This window comes from Phoenix dactylifera, unplaced genomic scaffold (genome assembly GCF_009389715.1).
Source record: "Phoenix dactylifera cultivar Barhee BC4 unplaced genomic scaffold, palm_55x_up_171113_PBpolish2nd_filt_p 000064F, whole genome shotgun sequence".
Lineage (NCBI taxonomy): Eukaryota > Viridiplantae > Streptophyta > Magnoliopsida > Arecales > Arecaceae > Phoenix > Phoenix dactylifera.
In genome coordinates, this window is record NW_024067673.1 from 992162 (window position 1) to 1009838 (window position 17677).

Genomic DNA, 17677 nt, shown 5'->3' on the forward strand with positions numbered 1-17677 from the left:
GCCCCTCGAGAAGTCGAGCCTTCCCAACAGTAGCTTCACATCCAAGAAAGTCCCCAGCTACGATAAGTCAAGCGTCGCGTTTGTAAGATCACGTGGCCCCCATCCACCGACTACGAACCCCTCTATGAAAAGGCCTTTGATCTTCCCGTCACTCACCATCCAGTTACAAAAATTCTATGAAATTAAATCTCAGGACCAAGAAATAGATATGCTTCTTCCCTCGCTAGCCACCTTCCCCCTATTTATTTTCTTCCTCTTCCTTCTGTCCCCCAACCCAAGCACCGTAACTTCTATGGATTGTGATAATGGCGATAGAACAGCCAGCCTTGCTCAAAATTAAGGAGTCCCTTGGGAACCCACTCGAGCTCTCCACCTGGGTCCCCGCCGCCAACTGCTGCAACTGGAGTAACCTCTATTGCACGGAGTCCGCCCGGGTCTACAACGTTTACCTCTCTGCCGTCAACATCTCCGCCCAAGTCCCGTCGGCCATCGGCGACCTCTCCGCCCTCCAATCCCTATCGTTCGACACCATGCTAGGCCTCAGCGGCCCCATCCCTCCCTCCTTCGCCAAGCTCTCTAGCCTCGAGCTCCTCCAGATCAGCGACACCTCCATCTCCGGCCCTGTCCCTGCCTTCCTCTCCAGCACCAATCTCAGCGCCCTCATCCTCTCCAACAACAAGCTCTCCGGCCCCATTCCTTCCGCCCTTAGTAGCCTTTCCAACCTCCGCTACTTGGATCTCAGCGGCAATCGCCTCACGGGATCTATACCGCCAGGCTTGCTACATGGAGAGTTTCGCTTCCTCATTCTCTCCCACAACCAGCTAACCGGCGAGATTCCTCCATCCTACGGCGACGGCGACGTCGACACCATCGATCTGGGCCACAACCAGCTCACCGGAGACCCGTCGTTTTTGTTCAGCGCCGTGAAGCCGATGACCAAGATCGACTTGTCGTGGAACGAGCTGGAGTTCGACATGACTCGCGTTGTGTTCCCCAGGCATCTAACGAAATTGGACCTGAGCCACAACCGGATCCGGGGGAGGGTGTCCAAGTCGCTCATGGACCTGAACCAACTCAAGGAGCTGAATCTAACCTACAACCAGCTGTGTGGAGAGATTCCCACCGGGAGGGCGATGGCGCGGCACGGCGCGGAGTGCTACCTCACAATAAGTGCCTCTGCGGAACGCCACTTCGGCCGTGTCACAAAGCCCGGCGAAGCTGAGGCAAATGGTCAAAGTAAAAGTCAATCGTGCTAAATTGTCAAACTTGATTGCATTTCTTTGTCTTCTCTTCGGTGCGTGCGCATGCGCCTTTCCTTATGTAGCGTTATTTCATCGTGCACTCCACGTAAAATAACATGCATCATTTTATGGGTCACGACATTGGGTCAAGCAATGCCCCGAACATTATATGCCAACGACAAATGCTAAAAGGTACAGTTCTCGTTCCTGGTCCAGCGATGTGGTGATTGGTTTGACGAGATCTATCTGGCTGGTTTCGCCATTAGAAATTTCTGTAAAAGATAAAATAATTATCCTTCGTAAGGGCATAGGAAGTGAATAGAATGATGTTAAAATATTGTATTGCTCCATTTACCACCATCTCTCCATTTTCATATCCAGTTAGAATACTATCATGGAGCATTCACTTCCGCTACGTTTAATATTGCCGGATGCTTGATATAAATGCTAACCAATATTATAGTAAGTTGTTAAGCCAAGATGAAAACCTTCTGATTGTAAATTTGTAAAGGACATTTAAAGCAAGTGCGCCAGGTGCAACGTCGAATATTGTGGGCTAGCTAGTAGCTGTCCTTTCTATCGTGGCCTAACTCTTGCTCTCATATTCCCATTTCCCTCCACTACTTTCATGACGATTAGAATTTTAAAACTTTGGGATTTTCCGGTTTACAATAGATATTTACGCATATCCAATAATTATGAATACATTATAAACAAAATTTATTTTAATAAGGTGCGAGCTAGACAGCTAGTAAGTTTTTTAAACAATGTACCAACATTATTTGAGTGAAAAATCTAAATGTAGTTTAGTGAGGGGATCTTAAGGATCACCCATCCCCCCTCCTCTCCCCTCTCACTACAGAAAAAAGGGTAAAAGCCGACTCTTGATTGCCGACGCTATGTAAAAGCGTCGGCAAATTTGGTTGCCTGTAGAACTTTTTCCGACGCTTATTAGAAGCGTCGGCAAATTAAAGGAATCCATGACGCTTAAAAGCATCGTCAAAGTCCTCAATTCCAAATGACGCTCGATAGCGTGGGAACTGGTTATAGGGCGACGCTATTACGCGTCGTTGTTTTTCCAGACCTACAACGACGGTTAAATGCGTCGGAATAATACGACGCTTATAAGCGTCGATATTAGACGACGCGTATAAGCGTCGTCGAATGCAAGCGCACCACCCTAACCCAGCGACCGACCCCGATCGAGCCCTTATTTCTCCTCTCCGGTGCTGCTCGAGCTTCCGTACTCCTCTCCGATGCTTTTCTAGGTTCCGTCTTGCTCCTCTCCGGCGCTATCGTCACTTCCGTCTTGCTCCTCTCCGGTGCCGGCCGTCCGACTCCAACCCCTTCTCCTCCTCCCTCCTCTCCGGCGTTGACCGACCGACCCCAACCCCTCCGCCCGAGGTATTTTTCTCCTCCTCCCTCCGCTCCCTCCTTCTCGCTTGTTCTCCTCCTTCTCCGCCTCCTCTTGTTCGTGTGTTGGTTGGTGTTTCTTTCAAATTTTACTGATTCTCTTGCTTGGCCTCCGCCCGAGGATCTCCTCCTCCTCCCTCCTCTCCGGCGCCGTCCGAGCAGCCCTCAAGCCTCGATCGAGCGGTATCCCTCCTGTCCGGAGACCGGCGTCGACCGACCAGCCTGAAGCAACGAGGTATTGTTCTTTTTATTTGATTTTTATTTAAGCCATGATGTTGTTTTAAGCCATGATGTTGTTTCAGATGAAATTTTTGTTAAATTGAAGGGTATTTCAATATTTTTGTGAAGCTTTGCTGTTGTGCTTCTTTTAAGATGCTAAACTAAAGTATGGCTTCCCTCCTTTCAGGGTAAATAGTGATTGGGAAGCCGCCATTTGAGGTAATTAGATTTTCAATTCTACAGTATTTTACTGACTTTCTGCCTTGGATTATATGTTGATAGATACTGGCTAGATATCCATCTCTGAGTTTTTTGTTTCTTTTTTAAAAAAAACAAACCATTACAATCTATTAGTTGTTTGATATTCTGATCTGGTAGTTTGGAATTTAATTAGTAATGTCCAATCTCATATTAAGTATAAGTTAAATCGTAGGCAAGTTTGCATGTTAGTTATTTATTTTTTTGAAGAATGTTAATTATTTAATTAAAGTGAGGTCTTTATCATCTTTCTTGCCTTCATAGAAGTTATCTCCCAGCTTCTTACTCTGTTTTGAGGCTCCTGTGGCCAGTTAAAGCTTGAAATCCCGTTCACCAGCACATACGCATTGCTTAGGTTGTGCTTCGCTCACATTTGGTCCTTGTATTGTTGAAGACCACAATTTGTGAATCAAAATCCAATAGCATCCGGTTTTGGTTTGCTTCAATCGTCAAAACTTATGTTTGCCATTGCCTTTTTATGGTTTATTGCTACGCTGTTGGTGGTCATGTACGACAGAAATTGTCATGAACTTGAATTGTTGCATTGAAGCACCGAGCTTGACAGCCTTAAGATGAGTTCTGGTTGCTTTGGATTGCAAAATAGCACCTTTTGTGGAGAAATGACAAAATAGCATTATAAGATAGCATCTTTTGTTTCAATCATCTGAAGAGATGACTTTAAATTGCCCTTTATGAAGGCTGGAGGGTTGCATCTAAAGGATGAGGAAGGATGCTGTATGTGAAACTGGCATAGTGAATGATCTTCTTAGCTATAAGATGGCTGGATTTGTATTTGTTGGGGGCATATGGCAGGAACAAATCTTTAGCTAGAAGAGCTTCTTAGCATGTCCACCAGCCCTTGTACTGTTGAATTTGTGCATACCATGTATAAACCTGACTAGGCTGAATTTGATTGGACTTTGTCCTGCCAGCATAATTTACGGATTTGGCATTTGGAAATTGTTTCTGGCAATGGAATGATTATAATTCAGAAATCTTGCCAATGTCTACCAGTGAGTTGGATAAAATTGCATATGGATATCAATCTCTCACTATAAAGTTTGAGATAATTTTGAAGTTATCATGACTGTAGGTTACTGAAAATTGTCCCTTTGGTTGTTAATGATTATCAATAGATGTCTAACATGATTCTATTTGCTTAAGACATGCTGTATATATAACTTATACAGTGCCGAATATGTATTTATTATATATATATATATATATATATATATATATATATATATATATATATATATATATATATAATAAAGTAACCCCTGTTTCTTTCCTGTCTGTTTTACTATTTGAGAGACATGAATATGTTCGCTTTCTCATTGTATAAAGGAATGAATTCTTGTATTCTGTTGAAACTTGCTGACAGAGTACACCTAGAAGATGTGGTAAAGTATGGGTTGATTCTTTAATCTGTTTGTGTAGATGATTGGTATCAGCCACTTGACTGATGGATTGGTATCATTCAGTATTGTCTGGTCTTTATCTTCTTTGTTGAGATGTCCTAATTTTGTTTATATTTTTTTTATAAACTGCAGTTCAATCGGTATTCTAATAGAATAGACAAAAGTTGGATAAATAAGTTGAGATCCAGTGCCGAATATTTGGATGGAGTTCAGAATTTCATTAAGTTTGCTTTTGAGAAATCTAATATGAACGGGAAGATTTATTGTCCATGTCAAAAATGTGTAAACGGTTCTGCTCTTGATCCAAAAATTGTTGAAGAACATTTGGTGTGGAATGGTTTTCTAAAGAGTTATACTGAATGGGTTCTTCATGGAGAGTTCATACCTTCATGTAACCAACCCTCCTATCTAGAACACACCTTCAATTTTAGAACCAGTGACACGAAACAAAATTCTGTAGAAGAAGATGATATAAGGGGCTTACTTAGAGATGCTTTTGGACATAGTATTAGAACTGTAGGAGAAGATGAGCGTACAGTTAATGATCAGTCCATGCATGTTGATGAATCTATACATTCTGATGACACAGCTCGTTATGATAACTTGGTGAAAGATTGTGATCAAAAACTGTATCCGGGTTGTAAGAATTTTACGAAAATTTCTTTTCTTCTGCATTTATTACATTTGAAATATTTGAATGGGTGGTCAGCAAGTCTTTTACTATGCTTCTTCAATTATTAAAGGATGCATTTCTGGAAGGTGTTACTTTGCCAACATCTTCATATGAAGCCAAAAAACTAATAAAAGAGTTGGACCTTGGATATGAAAAGATACACAGTTGTCCGAATGACTGCATTTTATATCGCGGTGAAAATATCAACCAAGACTCGTGCCGAATATGTGGAACTTCATGATGGGAAAAACATAAAGAAGATGAGAATGATTCGATGACTGAAGTGGATGCTTCACCGATTAATAAAAAACCGGCTAAAATTTTGAGGTATTTTTCTCTTATACCAAGATTGAAAAGGATGTTTGCATCACTAAAGACCGCTTCCTCGATGAGATGGCATAACGAAGGCCGTACAAAGGATGGAATGTTACGACACCCAGCGGATAGTCCCGCATGGAAAGCATTTGATGATAGGCATCCCGAATTTGCTTCTGATGTTCGGAGTGTTAGGCTTGGTTTAGCTACTGATGGGTTTAATCCATCCGAACGATGAGCTCAACATACAGCACTTGGCCGGTTGTTTTGATTCCATATAATTTGCCGCCATGAATGTGTATGAAACAGTCTTCAGTAATTCTGTCAATGGTTATTCCAGGTGACAAGGGCCCAGGTAATGATATTGATGTTTTTCTACAACCTCTAATAGAGGAATTGAAACAAATATGGGAGGGTATTGATGCATTTGATGCTTTTGCTGGCCAAAATTTCAAATTGCGTGCAGCTCTTATTTGGACTATCAATGATTTTCCTGCACATGCTAATTTATCTGGTTGGAGCACTAAGGGGCGTATTGCATTTCCTTCTTGTGGAGATTCAACCCATTCATATTGGTTAAAACATGGAGGAAAGTTCTGTTATATGGGCCATCGTCGATGGTTAGAAGCAAACCATCCATTTCGATTTCAGAAAGACTTGTTTGATGATACCATAGAGTTGCGATTTGCCCCTATTCCACCAACTGGAACTGAAGTCTTTAGACAAATGCATGGCACCAATTATATACCGGGTAAGGTCTCCAAATGTTCAAAGAAGAGGGGAAGGGAGCATGTTGGCAGCACAATGAATGAAGGATTAATAGCAGAGGTTGCTGAGGATGTTGACAACTTTTTTGAGAATGAAGACAACGTATATGGTCAGGAAAATGATGATGACCCAATGACAACATCTACACAGAAACAACTATGGAAAAAAAAGAGCATTTTCTTTGATTTACCTTATTGGGAGTATAATCTTCTTCGACATAACCTTGATGTGATGCATATAGAGAAGAACGTTTGTGATAACCTGATTGGAACATTGTTAAATCTTGATGGAAAGACCAAAGATAACTTGAAAGCGCGTCTTGATTTGAAAGATATGGGCATAAGACAAGAGCTTCATCCGACAGAGCTTGCCCATGATAAATTTTATACACCTCCTGCATGTTATACAATGTCTACTCTAGAGAAAGATCTTTTTCTAACAGTTCTGAAAAATATGAAGGTTCCTGATGGGTACTCATCGAATATTTTCCGATGCGTGAATCTCAAAGAGCGAAAACTTTCAAATCTTAAAAGTCACGATTGTCACATTTTGATGCAAGATATCTTTCCATTGGCTTTAAGATCGTCAGCACTGAAACAAGTTTACGTAATTGTTTCTCAATTGTCATCATTCTTTAAGGCATTATGTTCCAAAGTTCTTGATCCTAAGGAGCTTGATCAATTGGAGTCTAATGTTGCACTTACACTATGCCATATGGAAAAGATCTTTCCTCCTGAATTTTTTACTATTATGGTTCATCTACTCATTCACCTAGCGGCGGAAGCTAAACTTGGTGGACCGGTTCACTACCGATGGATGTATCCTATTGAGAGGTGATTTTTCTAAACTCTAATGTCCATATTTAATAATCAGTTTGATTTTGATATTTATTTTAAAAATTTATTGTTGAAGGTTTCTTGTGCGCTTAAAAGATTATGTACGCAATCGATCCTATCCCGAGGGATCGATTGCTGAAGGATATATTGCTGAGGAGTGTTTGACATTTTGTTCGAGATATCTTGAAGGTGTTGAAACGGTTTTCAATCGACCTCAAAGGAATTATGATATCATAGAGAATGCAGAAGTTTACAAGTTCTCATCTGGTGGAAGAGTTTTGGAAAAAGTTGAAAGTGTTGTTCTTGACCAGAAATCGTTGGCACAGGCACATCGCTATGTCTTACTTCATAGTGATATAATATCCGAGTCTCGCAGGTTAGTACGGTTACTTAAAATCTAAATTTACTGTCATGTCAGAAGAATGTAATATTGGCTTTTAATTAATTATTTTCTGATCGTGCAGAGAATTTTTAATAGCTCAGCGAAGTCTCAACTATAACATTCGTTCTACACCAAGGATTGAGCAACGATGGTTGGTTGAGTTATTTTCAGAATGGCTTTTCAAACAGGTTAGATGTCTAATATATTAATTTTTTTTTAAAAATTTTTCTAGAGAGAAATTAATCATTACTTCCATAATTTTTTTTAGGTACCGGTGATGATGGAGAGGAATTGTTCTGAGGAGTTAATAGTCATTGCTCGAGGTCCGAATAATATTGTCAACAGATATGATGGGTTTATTATAAATGGTTTTAAATTTCATACTAAAGAGCGTGAGAAATTTAGAAAAACCCAAAATAGTGGAGTAATGGTTGAGGCGGATGGAAAAAATTATTATGGTGCTCTAACAGATATTTATGAGCTGGATTATTATGGAAAGTTTAAGGTAGTATTATTTCGATGTAATTGGGTGGATATAAACTCACCTAGAGGTTTGAGGCAAGATATAAATGGCTTCACACTAGTAAATTTTTCAAGGTTGATACATACAGGTGTGCTATTGAAAGATGACCCATTTGTTTTTTGCTCGACAAGTATTTTTTGTGCAAGACTCAAAAGATAAAAATTGGTCTCTTGTTATTAAGACGAAACCTAGGGACTTGTATGATATTGGAAAAAGGTTGGAAGAGGAGGACGATGATACTTATACTCAGTGTATGCCTTATAATGTTGTGCCAACTGATGAAGTAAATGCGCCAATGAGTTTGATTAGGATGGATGTTGAATGAGAATGTAGTTTCATAATGGTAAGTAAAATTTATCATTTAACCAAATATTATATTCTTTTTTATTATATTCTCTTTTATTAGCCCTTTATTTAGTATAAATTTATCATTTAACCAAATATTGATTCTTTTTTGTGCATACCAGGTAACAATATGCCCCGAGGGAGACGATTTAGAGATGTGGAGCTCCAGCATTCTCAGGTGGGATCTACTTCTGAGCAGTCCCTACAGTCCTAGCAGCCATGTGAGCACCAGCAACACGAGTCAGGATCTCAGCACGAGCCTCCTGCTGATTGTCCGGAGGATGAGCTCCGGATCCAAGGTAATTCGATTTAAAGTTCATATTTTATGTTCATATTTGTCTTCAACTTTTTAAGACTTTTTAATTTGAATAGATGGACAAGGGACAGTGAGGATGAGACGGGGACCCACTCAAGCAAAGGATGTGTGGAAGCTTCCTCCAGGTGAGAAGATCATCATCCGATGCAACGAATTGGGGCAGCCCATCAATAGAGATGGAAGTCTTCTATCAAGCTTTTTAGGATCGGTTGCACGCAAGGGTCAGCTGTGTCCGCTCAACTATACGAAGTGAAATGACATGCTTCCTTCGTATAAGGTTGAGCTTCTTAGACTCATACAGGTAATGAATTGAATTTGTTCTTTTTAATTTGACACCTTCTATATGTTAATTTGTTTACTACCATAATTTTACTTTTGAGGTTTAATATTATTATAACATTATGTATCTTATTGTAGGGTAAGTTTGTACTCCCTCCAGAGAGCCATGATTGGGTGCTAAAGTCCCTCAACCGTAAATGGAAAGAATATAAAGCAAAATTGAAGACGGACTTCAAGCGCGGGGGTATGACAGAGGAGGAGGTTGCTCGTGTGACTCCTCCTGATGTATACCCTCAGCAGTAGAGGGAGCTTGTTCACTACTGGTTTTCTGAAAGAGGACAGGTCACGTATATTGTTTCAATATCTTATTATCTTTATTATTAATATAGATTGCAAATATATACATTGAATCATATTATACTGTGTGCTTTTATTTTGTCAGACATATTCTAATATTGGTAGAGCTGCACGAGCATCTCAAGCAGTTCCTCATACTTCAGGCTCGAAGAGTTATGCGAGACGTAGAAATGAATTCGTAAGTTCTTTTGAAATCCTTTGAAACTTTACTAACATATAGCACGTATCATCATATATAGTTTGCCAATATACTTTCCGTATGTGTAGATAGTAGAGCATGGAAGGGAGCCTGGTGAGGTAGAGTTTTATTAGATGACCCACACCCACCGAGATGGCAGCTTTGTCCGGGACGAGTCGAGAGATATAGTTGTATGTATTCATTTTTTATTTGATCATAATTTTTTTATTAATTTTACTTCTTTTAAAATATTAATCTGACTGTTTTTTTTTTTGAGAGAGATATAGGAAAGAGCTACAAATCTTATTTCAGAGCGTGTCGGGGAGTCATCATCATCCGACGCGGCCAGTCGCGTCGAGGCTCAGGTCTATGCTGAATTGATGGGCCCAGAACGTTATGGTCGCATGAGGGGTTACGGTATCGGAGTTACCCCCACTCAGTTATCTGCAGTGAGCCGATATACCTAAGATGCCAGACAAGGTACTAGCACTGCAGAGGTTTGTAGTTTGAAGACGGAGATGGCACAGATAAAGCAGTCATATGAGACAAGGATAGAGGAGATGAGGCAGAGTCATATGACTGATATGGCCGAGTTGAAGCAAAGCCAAGAGTTAAAGATACAATCTTTGCAGGATCAGCTTGACCATATTTCATCTTTTTTGCAGAGATTTTCTCCTCCGGTACATAACTAAATCTATTTGAATATTTTATGTAATTATAATATATTCTTGTATGAGCGTGATGATTTTCGTATTTTTAGTTTCTAAAATATTTTTTTTTTCTTGTAGGTTGATGATACTTCATCTACTCGTAGAGATGATGTCGTCGACCCTTGATACATATCGTAGATTGTGTACTTAGGAATTTGAGATGTATGTTTTTAGAATGTTTTTGAAGTACAATATAATCAAATATGATAATATGAATGTAATCAAAGTTCTTGTTTGTGACGTGTATTTTTTTATATATGTGACTCAGTGTATTTGTTTTGTTAGAATTTAATGTACACAGAGTATTAAAAATTACTTTTATGAAAAAAAAATTTTCAAAAAAATTTATTGCCGACGCTTTTAAGCATCGGAAAAGGCAATTGGCACGTAAAATGGCACGCCTTTAACGACGCTTTATCGCGTCGGCCTAGTCCCAATGTCGGTCCAAGTTTGCCGACGCTTTTAAGCGTCGGTTGCATCCGCGAGGAACGACGCATAAAAGCGTCGGTATAGGTCGACGACGCTTTCTTGACGCGTCGGCCTAAACCGAGCCCACGCCCACCTGCCCGACGTGTTACCCACGCTTTGGGGAGCGTGGCCAGGAGATTTACCGACGCTTATAAGCGTCGGTAAAGACCCAAGAAAGCGCCGGGACATCTACTTTCTTTTGTAGTGTCTTCATCCAAGTCAGGAGTTCAAAAATTATCAACAGTCTTATCTACAAGGAAAAAAGCAAAAAAAAAAAAAAAGCTAGACAACATGTAAAAAGAATTTTTCCCTAAATAAACACCTAACTCAATTGGAGATATTTATTCCAATTCCTAATTGAGCATATATGCCACAGGTTGAGAACTGAGAAAGAAATCGGCTATTATCTCCATTTTCAGTTGTCACCTAATTCAACTCCTACTTTACCATTAAATCCATGGATTCTAATAGATGCATAGTGGGAGATACCGTTGGGCTTGTTAGCTTGAATCAGAAATTAACAAGAAATGCACTCATTGCATTTATTTTATAGGGGTTGCATCTATCACAAGAAAGAACGATTCACCTTCCCTCGTGCGAATCCATCTTTGGATCATGAAATGCCCACTTCAAGATTTATACAAGCAGATGAATGAAAAGGTTTGCAATGCTTCAAGATCTATGCAAGGTGCAATTAATCCAATGGTTTTGTCATGAAAAAAAAATCAATCATTCTTTTACACCAAAGAAGATCAATCATTCTTCCACACGAAAGATACAACCCAAACCTTATTTTTTGTGCTCTATATGTGATATTCAAGATAGAAACAAATGATGACTATATCTTCCAAAGTGGAAGCATATTTAATAGTTTTTATAAATTAATGATAAAGTTCTAAAAAACAACTTTGGAAATACAAATGCTACTACATTAGCTTTAATGAATTTTTTTCTTTCTTTTTTAGTGAATAATAGACTCTACAAGAGAAGGTGTGTGTGTGTGTGTGGGTGGGTGAAGGTATTTGCAGACCATGCTACAACAACCTAGCAAACCCGTTCCAGCCCTCGATGCATAGATGGCTCCAATAGGTTTGAAGAAATCACGATCGGTGCAATGCCCAACACTACTTTAGAGTATGGCGGTCAACATATCTTTTAACACCACGAAATCAGCATGCATCCTATACTAGGTGCCTTTTTAATTTCTATACTAGTGATAGATTTTCACCAGTAGTTTACCAAGAAATGGCTCAAATCAAATAAAAATTAACAGCTATGAATAGGCTATTCCAGATTGCAATGGCGTATAATTATCAAAAGTGATGAATTTTGCATCAATAAAATGAAAATATATGCCCCAAAGACAAACTCATCCTAATCAAACACTAGTTTTCTCCTTTTGCTTCATGTGCCATTTCTCAATTCTCTCCTTTGCAGCTAATGTTGGAAATAAGTTTGTTCATCTATCCCATGTCAAGCCCAATTTAAGTTATTTACCAAATTCTCCTTGGAGGCTCGGTGGCCCCAAGCACAAACATTCATAGGATGAATTCGACTGACGTTTTTCAAGAAAATAGAGAAGAGGCCTAAGTATTTGAAGAATAAACCAAAGATTTCATAATCTCATACCTAGATTTGGAAGTAGATGGGTTTCGAAAGCCATCGACCACCTCACAAATACCGCCTCCAAGGCCGAAATGGACGAACTCGGGGAGGAAAGAGGGACGAAGATATGGATGAACTCGAGGAGGTAAGAGAAGAGCCGAAGACGATGGGTCATGGACTCATAGATACGATTATTGATGGACCCATCATCTGGGTTCTAAATCCTAGAGGACCCGATTTGATCAATTAATTAATCAGATATCCAAATCCGAATCTGAAAAAATAGATTTATTCGTATCTGTATCCGTATCCGTATCCAGAATATTTTTTTTGAACTAACTATCCGGATTCATATCTGGATCTGATCGGATGAAGAAAATAGTATCCGAATCCAACCCAAATCAAATACGAAAATGGATACGGTTGGATAAAATTTGATCTGTTTTCAGCCTTAGGCGGAGCATTCCAAACAGTTTACTGCCATTAATTACTAGGGGTGCAAATGGTCATCGTTTGTGGTCGGCACCATGGGATTTGGGAATGAGAAGAAGGGATTTGAGTTTTCTAGAAAGCGATTGGGATTTGGGCTATTGAAGGGATTTGGGCGGGACGACGGACACACTTAGTTTCATTTTGGATTTTTCTCTTTTTCTCTTTTTTTTTTTAATTTATAATTACTCAAAAATAATATTTTTAATATTTTTGTAATTAAAAATTAAATTTGGTGATGGAAATTTCTGTCAATAACCTGTCACTACCAAAAATAATCTTTTAAAAATTTATAAATACTTGAGTTACGATTCTTGTGATGGCTGAATTTGTCACTATCTAGTTGCAATTTCGATTACTAGTTTTGTGACAGATATCCCATCACTACGGTGGTCACTAAGTTTTGGCGCCCATCCTATCCGTGTATTCTGTGACCAATCTGTTACTAATCTGTCACTAAGTTCACACCACGGTGACCAAATTTCTGTCTATCACTAATCCGTCACAACTAGTGACTGATAACGGGTCGTCACTAGTTTTCTGTCACTATACGCTTGTTTTTCGGTAGTGGGGGGAGGTCTCCATTGTTGCTACGAGATTCTCTTCCGGAACGACCAGGGACATCTGGGGTTCCACTTCCGCTGTCACAACGCCCAAGTTTGCTCTTGTTTTTTGGGTACCCCCACCCTTTGATCATCTCAAAGTAAATTTCGATGGTAGTATGTCGGCGGACGGGTTGCTTGGAGGTGTTGGCTTTGTGATTCGTGATATTCTTGGTAGACTGATAGCAGCTGGAGGGCGTCGCACGCCTGGGCTCACGGTAGTTAGAGCAGAGCTTCGAGCAGCTTGGGAGGGCATCTTCTATACGAGATGTGTATTGCGTGCTGAGCGTGTTTACCTCGAAGGAGATTCCTCCATGGTGATCGACTAGATTCGAAGAGTTAATAGGTATGGTGATAGTCATCTTCTCATCCGTGAGTCCCGGAGGCTGGTCTAGGAGCTGAGTGCTTTTCAGGCAGTAATGTGCTCAGAAAGGCGAACAGTGCAACATACTGGGTCGCCTCTTTCATCGCCCGGCATTTTAGAGAGTTTTTGTGGACATCTGTAGCATACATTCCCCCTCTCCTTGACTTTTTGCTTTCTTCTAATTTAACAGGATGTACTCATATTAGAGTGATATGAAATGTCATTTTACCAAATACAAAAAATCAACTATGCATTTTGCTTATGGAGGTAAAAATAATAATAATAAAAAGAGCATATATAGCATGTCTATAACAACAACGGTTGCAGTAATAGTAATAATAATAGTAGTAGTAGTAGTAGTAGTAGTAATAATAATAATAATAATAATAATAATAATATAAAATAATGTGTTGAAATTATTTGATAATCATATGCAAATAAAATTTGGTCAGCTTCTTTTCGATCATTAGGTGTATGATTCTTGTCCAAAAACCTTCAAATAGCACATCGAAAAGTCACGAAAATTTCGACCTTCTACTAACATGTAGGCCCACCTTCTGATGAAAAGATGCTAGCTGGCTGCTCTCAATGATCAATGCAGTAAGAGTGCTTATGCTTTATAGGCAACGTTGGTTGCTGGTCAAATCGTCCAATGTATATGCCGCCCATGTTTTCATTAAGAAAGACAACCAATTAACATCAAGTTTAAACCTTTAGTTATTTGCTGCATGATAGTATTGAAAATATATGAGGCAAGCAAACAACAATATATTAGTTAATAATTGACAATGTGATGCATGATATCTAAATCTAGAATGAAATGGTATTGAAAATAATCAGTGAGTAAACGACAACCTAGTGATGAAAAACATATTATATCCAAATCTAACATACAAAATATGTTTTGCTTTACAGCTATATTAATAAGCAGAAGGTTGTTTGTTTATATAGGGTTTTTACATATTAGTCCCACAATCTTTCATATTTAATCTTTATGAGTTTTACATTTTCATATTAATCTCCGCAATTCTATAATTATTTGCATATAAATCTCTCGGGTCAAGTAAAACAAATCTGAAGTAAATATTATTCTCCAAAACTGCAAACCTGAATAGCTGCACCTATTGGCGTGCTCCATCTGCTTTATACAACACAAAGCCAAGAGAAAATGGTTTCAGCCATTGCATGTATCCTAATTAATCCTCCATTCCAGCATTTAGAATTCAGTCAGATTTAGTCTTGGGTTTATCAGATAACTTGGTTCCTTTCATTTGACTGTTGTCCCTCCTCATTGATGAGCTCGGGTCATCATTGTATTGCTGATTCATTCTTTTAATGAATTCATGGCTGTCAATCTTTCTTCCACCAAGAAATGGAGTGCTAATATGCTCCACCATAACTTTTATTTGCATGCCAGATAACTTTTATTTGTTCGATATGTTATACACAGGGGCAAGTTGATCGATATAATAGTAATCTATTATTTTTCATATGATACTAGGTCCAAAGAAGCTGAAGTTGAACACGAAAGTGGCAAGCTGGATCCTGGATTTCCGGCTTTCCAATTACCGAAGTCAATATGATGGTCTTGCTAAGCTGTTGGAAGTCAAGGAGCGATGGGTCGCATACTCGATCCAGCTGCACCCCATTTCGGCCCTAAAGCTCTCGTTGAAAATAATACCTACACCCCCCAAAATAAACCTAACTTGGTTTAAATCTAGCTTGATATGATATAAGGGTACCATCACCTCTATACTTGCTCCCTTTAGGTATATTCATCTAATTGCATTAAAAAAATTTAAATGAGAATTATTTTTCTTCCATATTTCCTTTCATATATGTTACAATTAATCGCTCTAATCTAAGTGTTCCAAAATATATCCGAAAAGGTCATTTTTCATGCCCTAAACATCTTGGAATATGCACCGATCCAATTCTTCATATATTTTTTTTTGTTTGGCCTATTTACTTTTTGATCCCCTCCTAATCTGAAATAGCTATCGTATGGATAAGCTGTCCGAGATAGCATCCAATCAAGCTCCGAATGTAGGTACATTGAAGGATGCCTATAATCTGTCTAGGAATCTTGCTCCACATGCATTTGCTATGCTTTGGTGTAATCCAAATAGCAAAGCCATGATAGCTGTCTGGCCCAGTAATCACCTAACACATATAACTAGGTAGGAAAGTGATGTGGTCCTGTGGGTTGGGTTCTCCTATCCTGGCTTCTGTGTTGGCCGGCGGAGGACCGTCCGTAGGGGGTTTACTGCATAAGGTCCCTACAGAAAAAAAAAACTTTATTTCAGCGAATAGAAGATGTTCGTTTCTGCCTCTAGTTAATCTTAAATTGAATGCTTAAAAAAAAAAAGTTGATATTATGAGGCCCTGTTACACAGCTCATTTTTTTCATTTGGAGATGGCTTATCTTGTAAGAAGAGTTTGCAAGTTAAAAATGACTTCTTCTTCTTTTTCTTTTCTCCGTTTTTATTTCTCCCTAGGGTTCGTGAAGGATGACGGAGCTATAAAAGGCTCCTTTCAAAAGGGGGTTAACCAATCTCGTCTGCCGCAGAGGGTACAGCCCATGTCCACGCCATAATTGAAAACATTTAGGTTTCTTTTGCTTGTTTAGGTAACCGAGACTTTGGTTATATATATATATATATATATATATATATGTAAAGCTGATATTTAGATATATAATGTTAGAAAAAGTAGTTTTGGCATATTTTGTTGCCATGGAAAAAAAATGATGTATTCAAAAATAGCTAATATTTAGTTGAAAATCTATTTTTCCGTAAAAGTTTTATAAAATATCTATTATATTCTTAATAAAAAAATTATTTTAGCAATTTTGTAAGTCTATTTAAAAAATTAAGGATATATTTGAAAAAATAAATATTCTAATTTTCAACCGGTAGAACTTGGATTTTTCTATATCCCACATAGATTTTTTTCATCAAATATAAAAAATTCTGTATTCAAAAAAAGTTTTTTTTTTTTTTTTGGAAACTCTAACTAAATATATTTTTTTTTTTCTGACCATGGTTTTCTGGCTGAGTCCTGGCAGCCAGAACAAAACAGAAGGCGCATTAGTCCAAATCCGTGCCATCTCTCTGCTGTTGGTACCGCAGTCATGCATTCTGTGGGTGCAACCATGGTGCTTTATGTGCAATTTTCACATGAGAGGAGTACCGGCGTCACCTTATAAATTTGAATCTTATGGCAGTGTCAAAACCTACCATCAACCTTCCAACTCCATGTCGTGCCTGTTATTGCTCCACATGGAAGGTTGAGACTATCACTGATCTTGGACATGCGACTGATGGGCAATCTTAGCCGCAGCAACAAAGTCTGGTGTTTGGGACAATCAGCCACACAGAGACCAATGTCTCGTTTGGGAAAGAAAAAAAAATGCCCGATCTAGCACGGAAAGATTGTGCTGGAAGGTAGAGATGCATAAAAAACCGATCAAATTGTGAACCCAATTCGAATCGTTCTTATTGATTCAGTTTATATTATTTTTATTTTAATTTGATTTTTATCAATTTGAGAAAGATTTGATCCAAACAAATTCAGTTAAGTTTCCATTTGAGTTTTCAAAAAATTGGCTCAAATCAATCCGACTCGTTTCATATGTATATGTATATAAATATATATTTAATCCGATCCGATCTTATCCAGCCCGACTTGACCAATAAATATGCATGTCTCTCTATATATATTCTTTATATTTTTGTTATATATATATATATATATATATATATATATATATAATTTATATAAATCTAGACCAACTCATTTAGCTCCTTCCATTGAACATCAATTCTATATGGTATGATTTTTTTTTATATTCAAACTTAGCCTAATCTATTAGCCCAACCTATTGTACGTCAATATGATAAACTGAATTTCTCA

General features: G+C 38.5%; 2 protein-coding genes across 2 annotated transcripts; both read left to right on the forward strand.

The window, feature by feature from the left end:
• Positions 1-232: 232 nt before the first annotated feature.
• Positions 233-1365, forward strand: LOC103719705 (polygalacturonase inhibitor 1-like). Its single transcript, XM_017845855.2, has one exon. It carries the CDS (start codon positions 306-308, stop codon positions 1254-1256), a length of 951 nt encoding a protein of 316 aa, XP_017701344.2. The 5' UTR covers positions 233-305; the 3' UTR covers positions 1257-1365.
• A 4465-nt stretch (positions 1366-5830) lies between these two features.
• LOC120104662 lies at positions 5831-8208 on the forward strand. Its single transcript, XM_039116170.1, has 4 exons — positions 5831-5880; positions 7221-7520; positions 7609-7714; positions 7795-8208. The coding sequence occupies exons 1-4, from the start codon at positions 5831-5833 to the stop codon at positions 8206-8208; spliced, it is 870 nt and encodes a 289-aa protein (XP_038972098.1).
• The last annotated feature ends 9469 nt before the right edge of the window (positions 8209-17677 follow it).

Coding starts and splice junctions, on each gene's coding strand:
- LOC103719705 (XM_017845855.2), top strand. CDS start 306: ATGGCGATAGAACAGCCAGCCTTGCTCAAAATTAAGGAGTCCCTTGGG.
- LOC120104662 (XM_039116170.1), top strand. CDS start 5,831: ATGAATGTGTATGAAACAGTCTTCAGTAATTCTGTCAATGGTTATTCC. Junction 7,521..7,608: donor ATAATATCCGAGTCTCGCAG/GTTAGTACGGTT, acceptor CTGATCGTGCAG/AGAATTTTTAATAGCTCAGC. Junction 7,715..7,794: donor CAGAATGGCTTTTCAAACAG/GTTAGATGTCTA, acceptor AATTTTTTTTAG/GTACCGGTGATGATGGAGAG.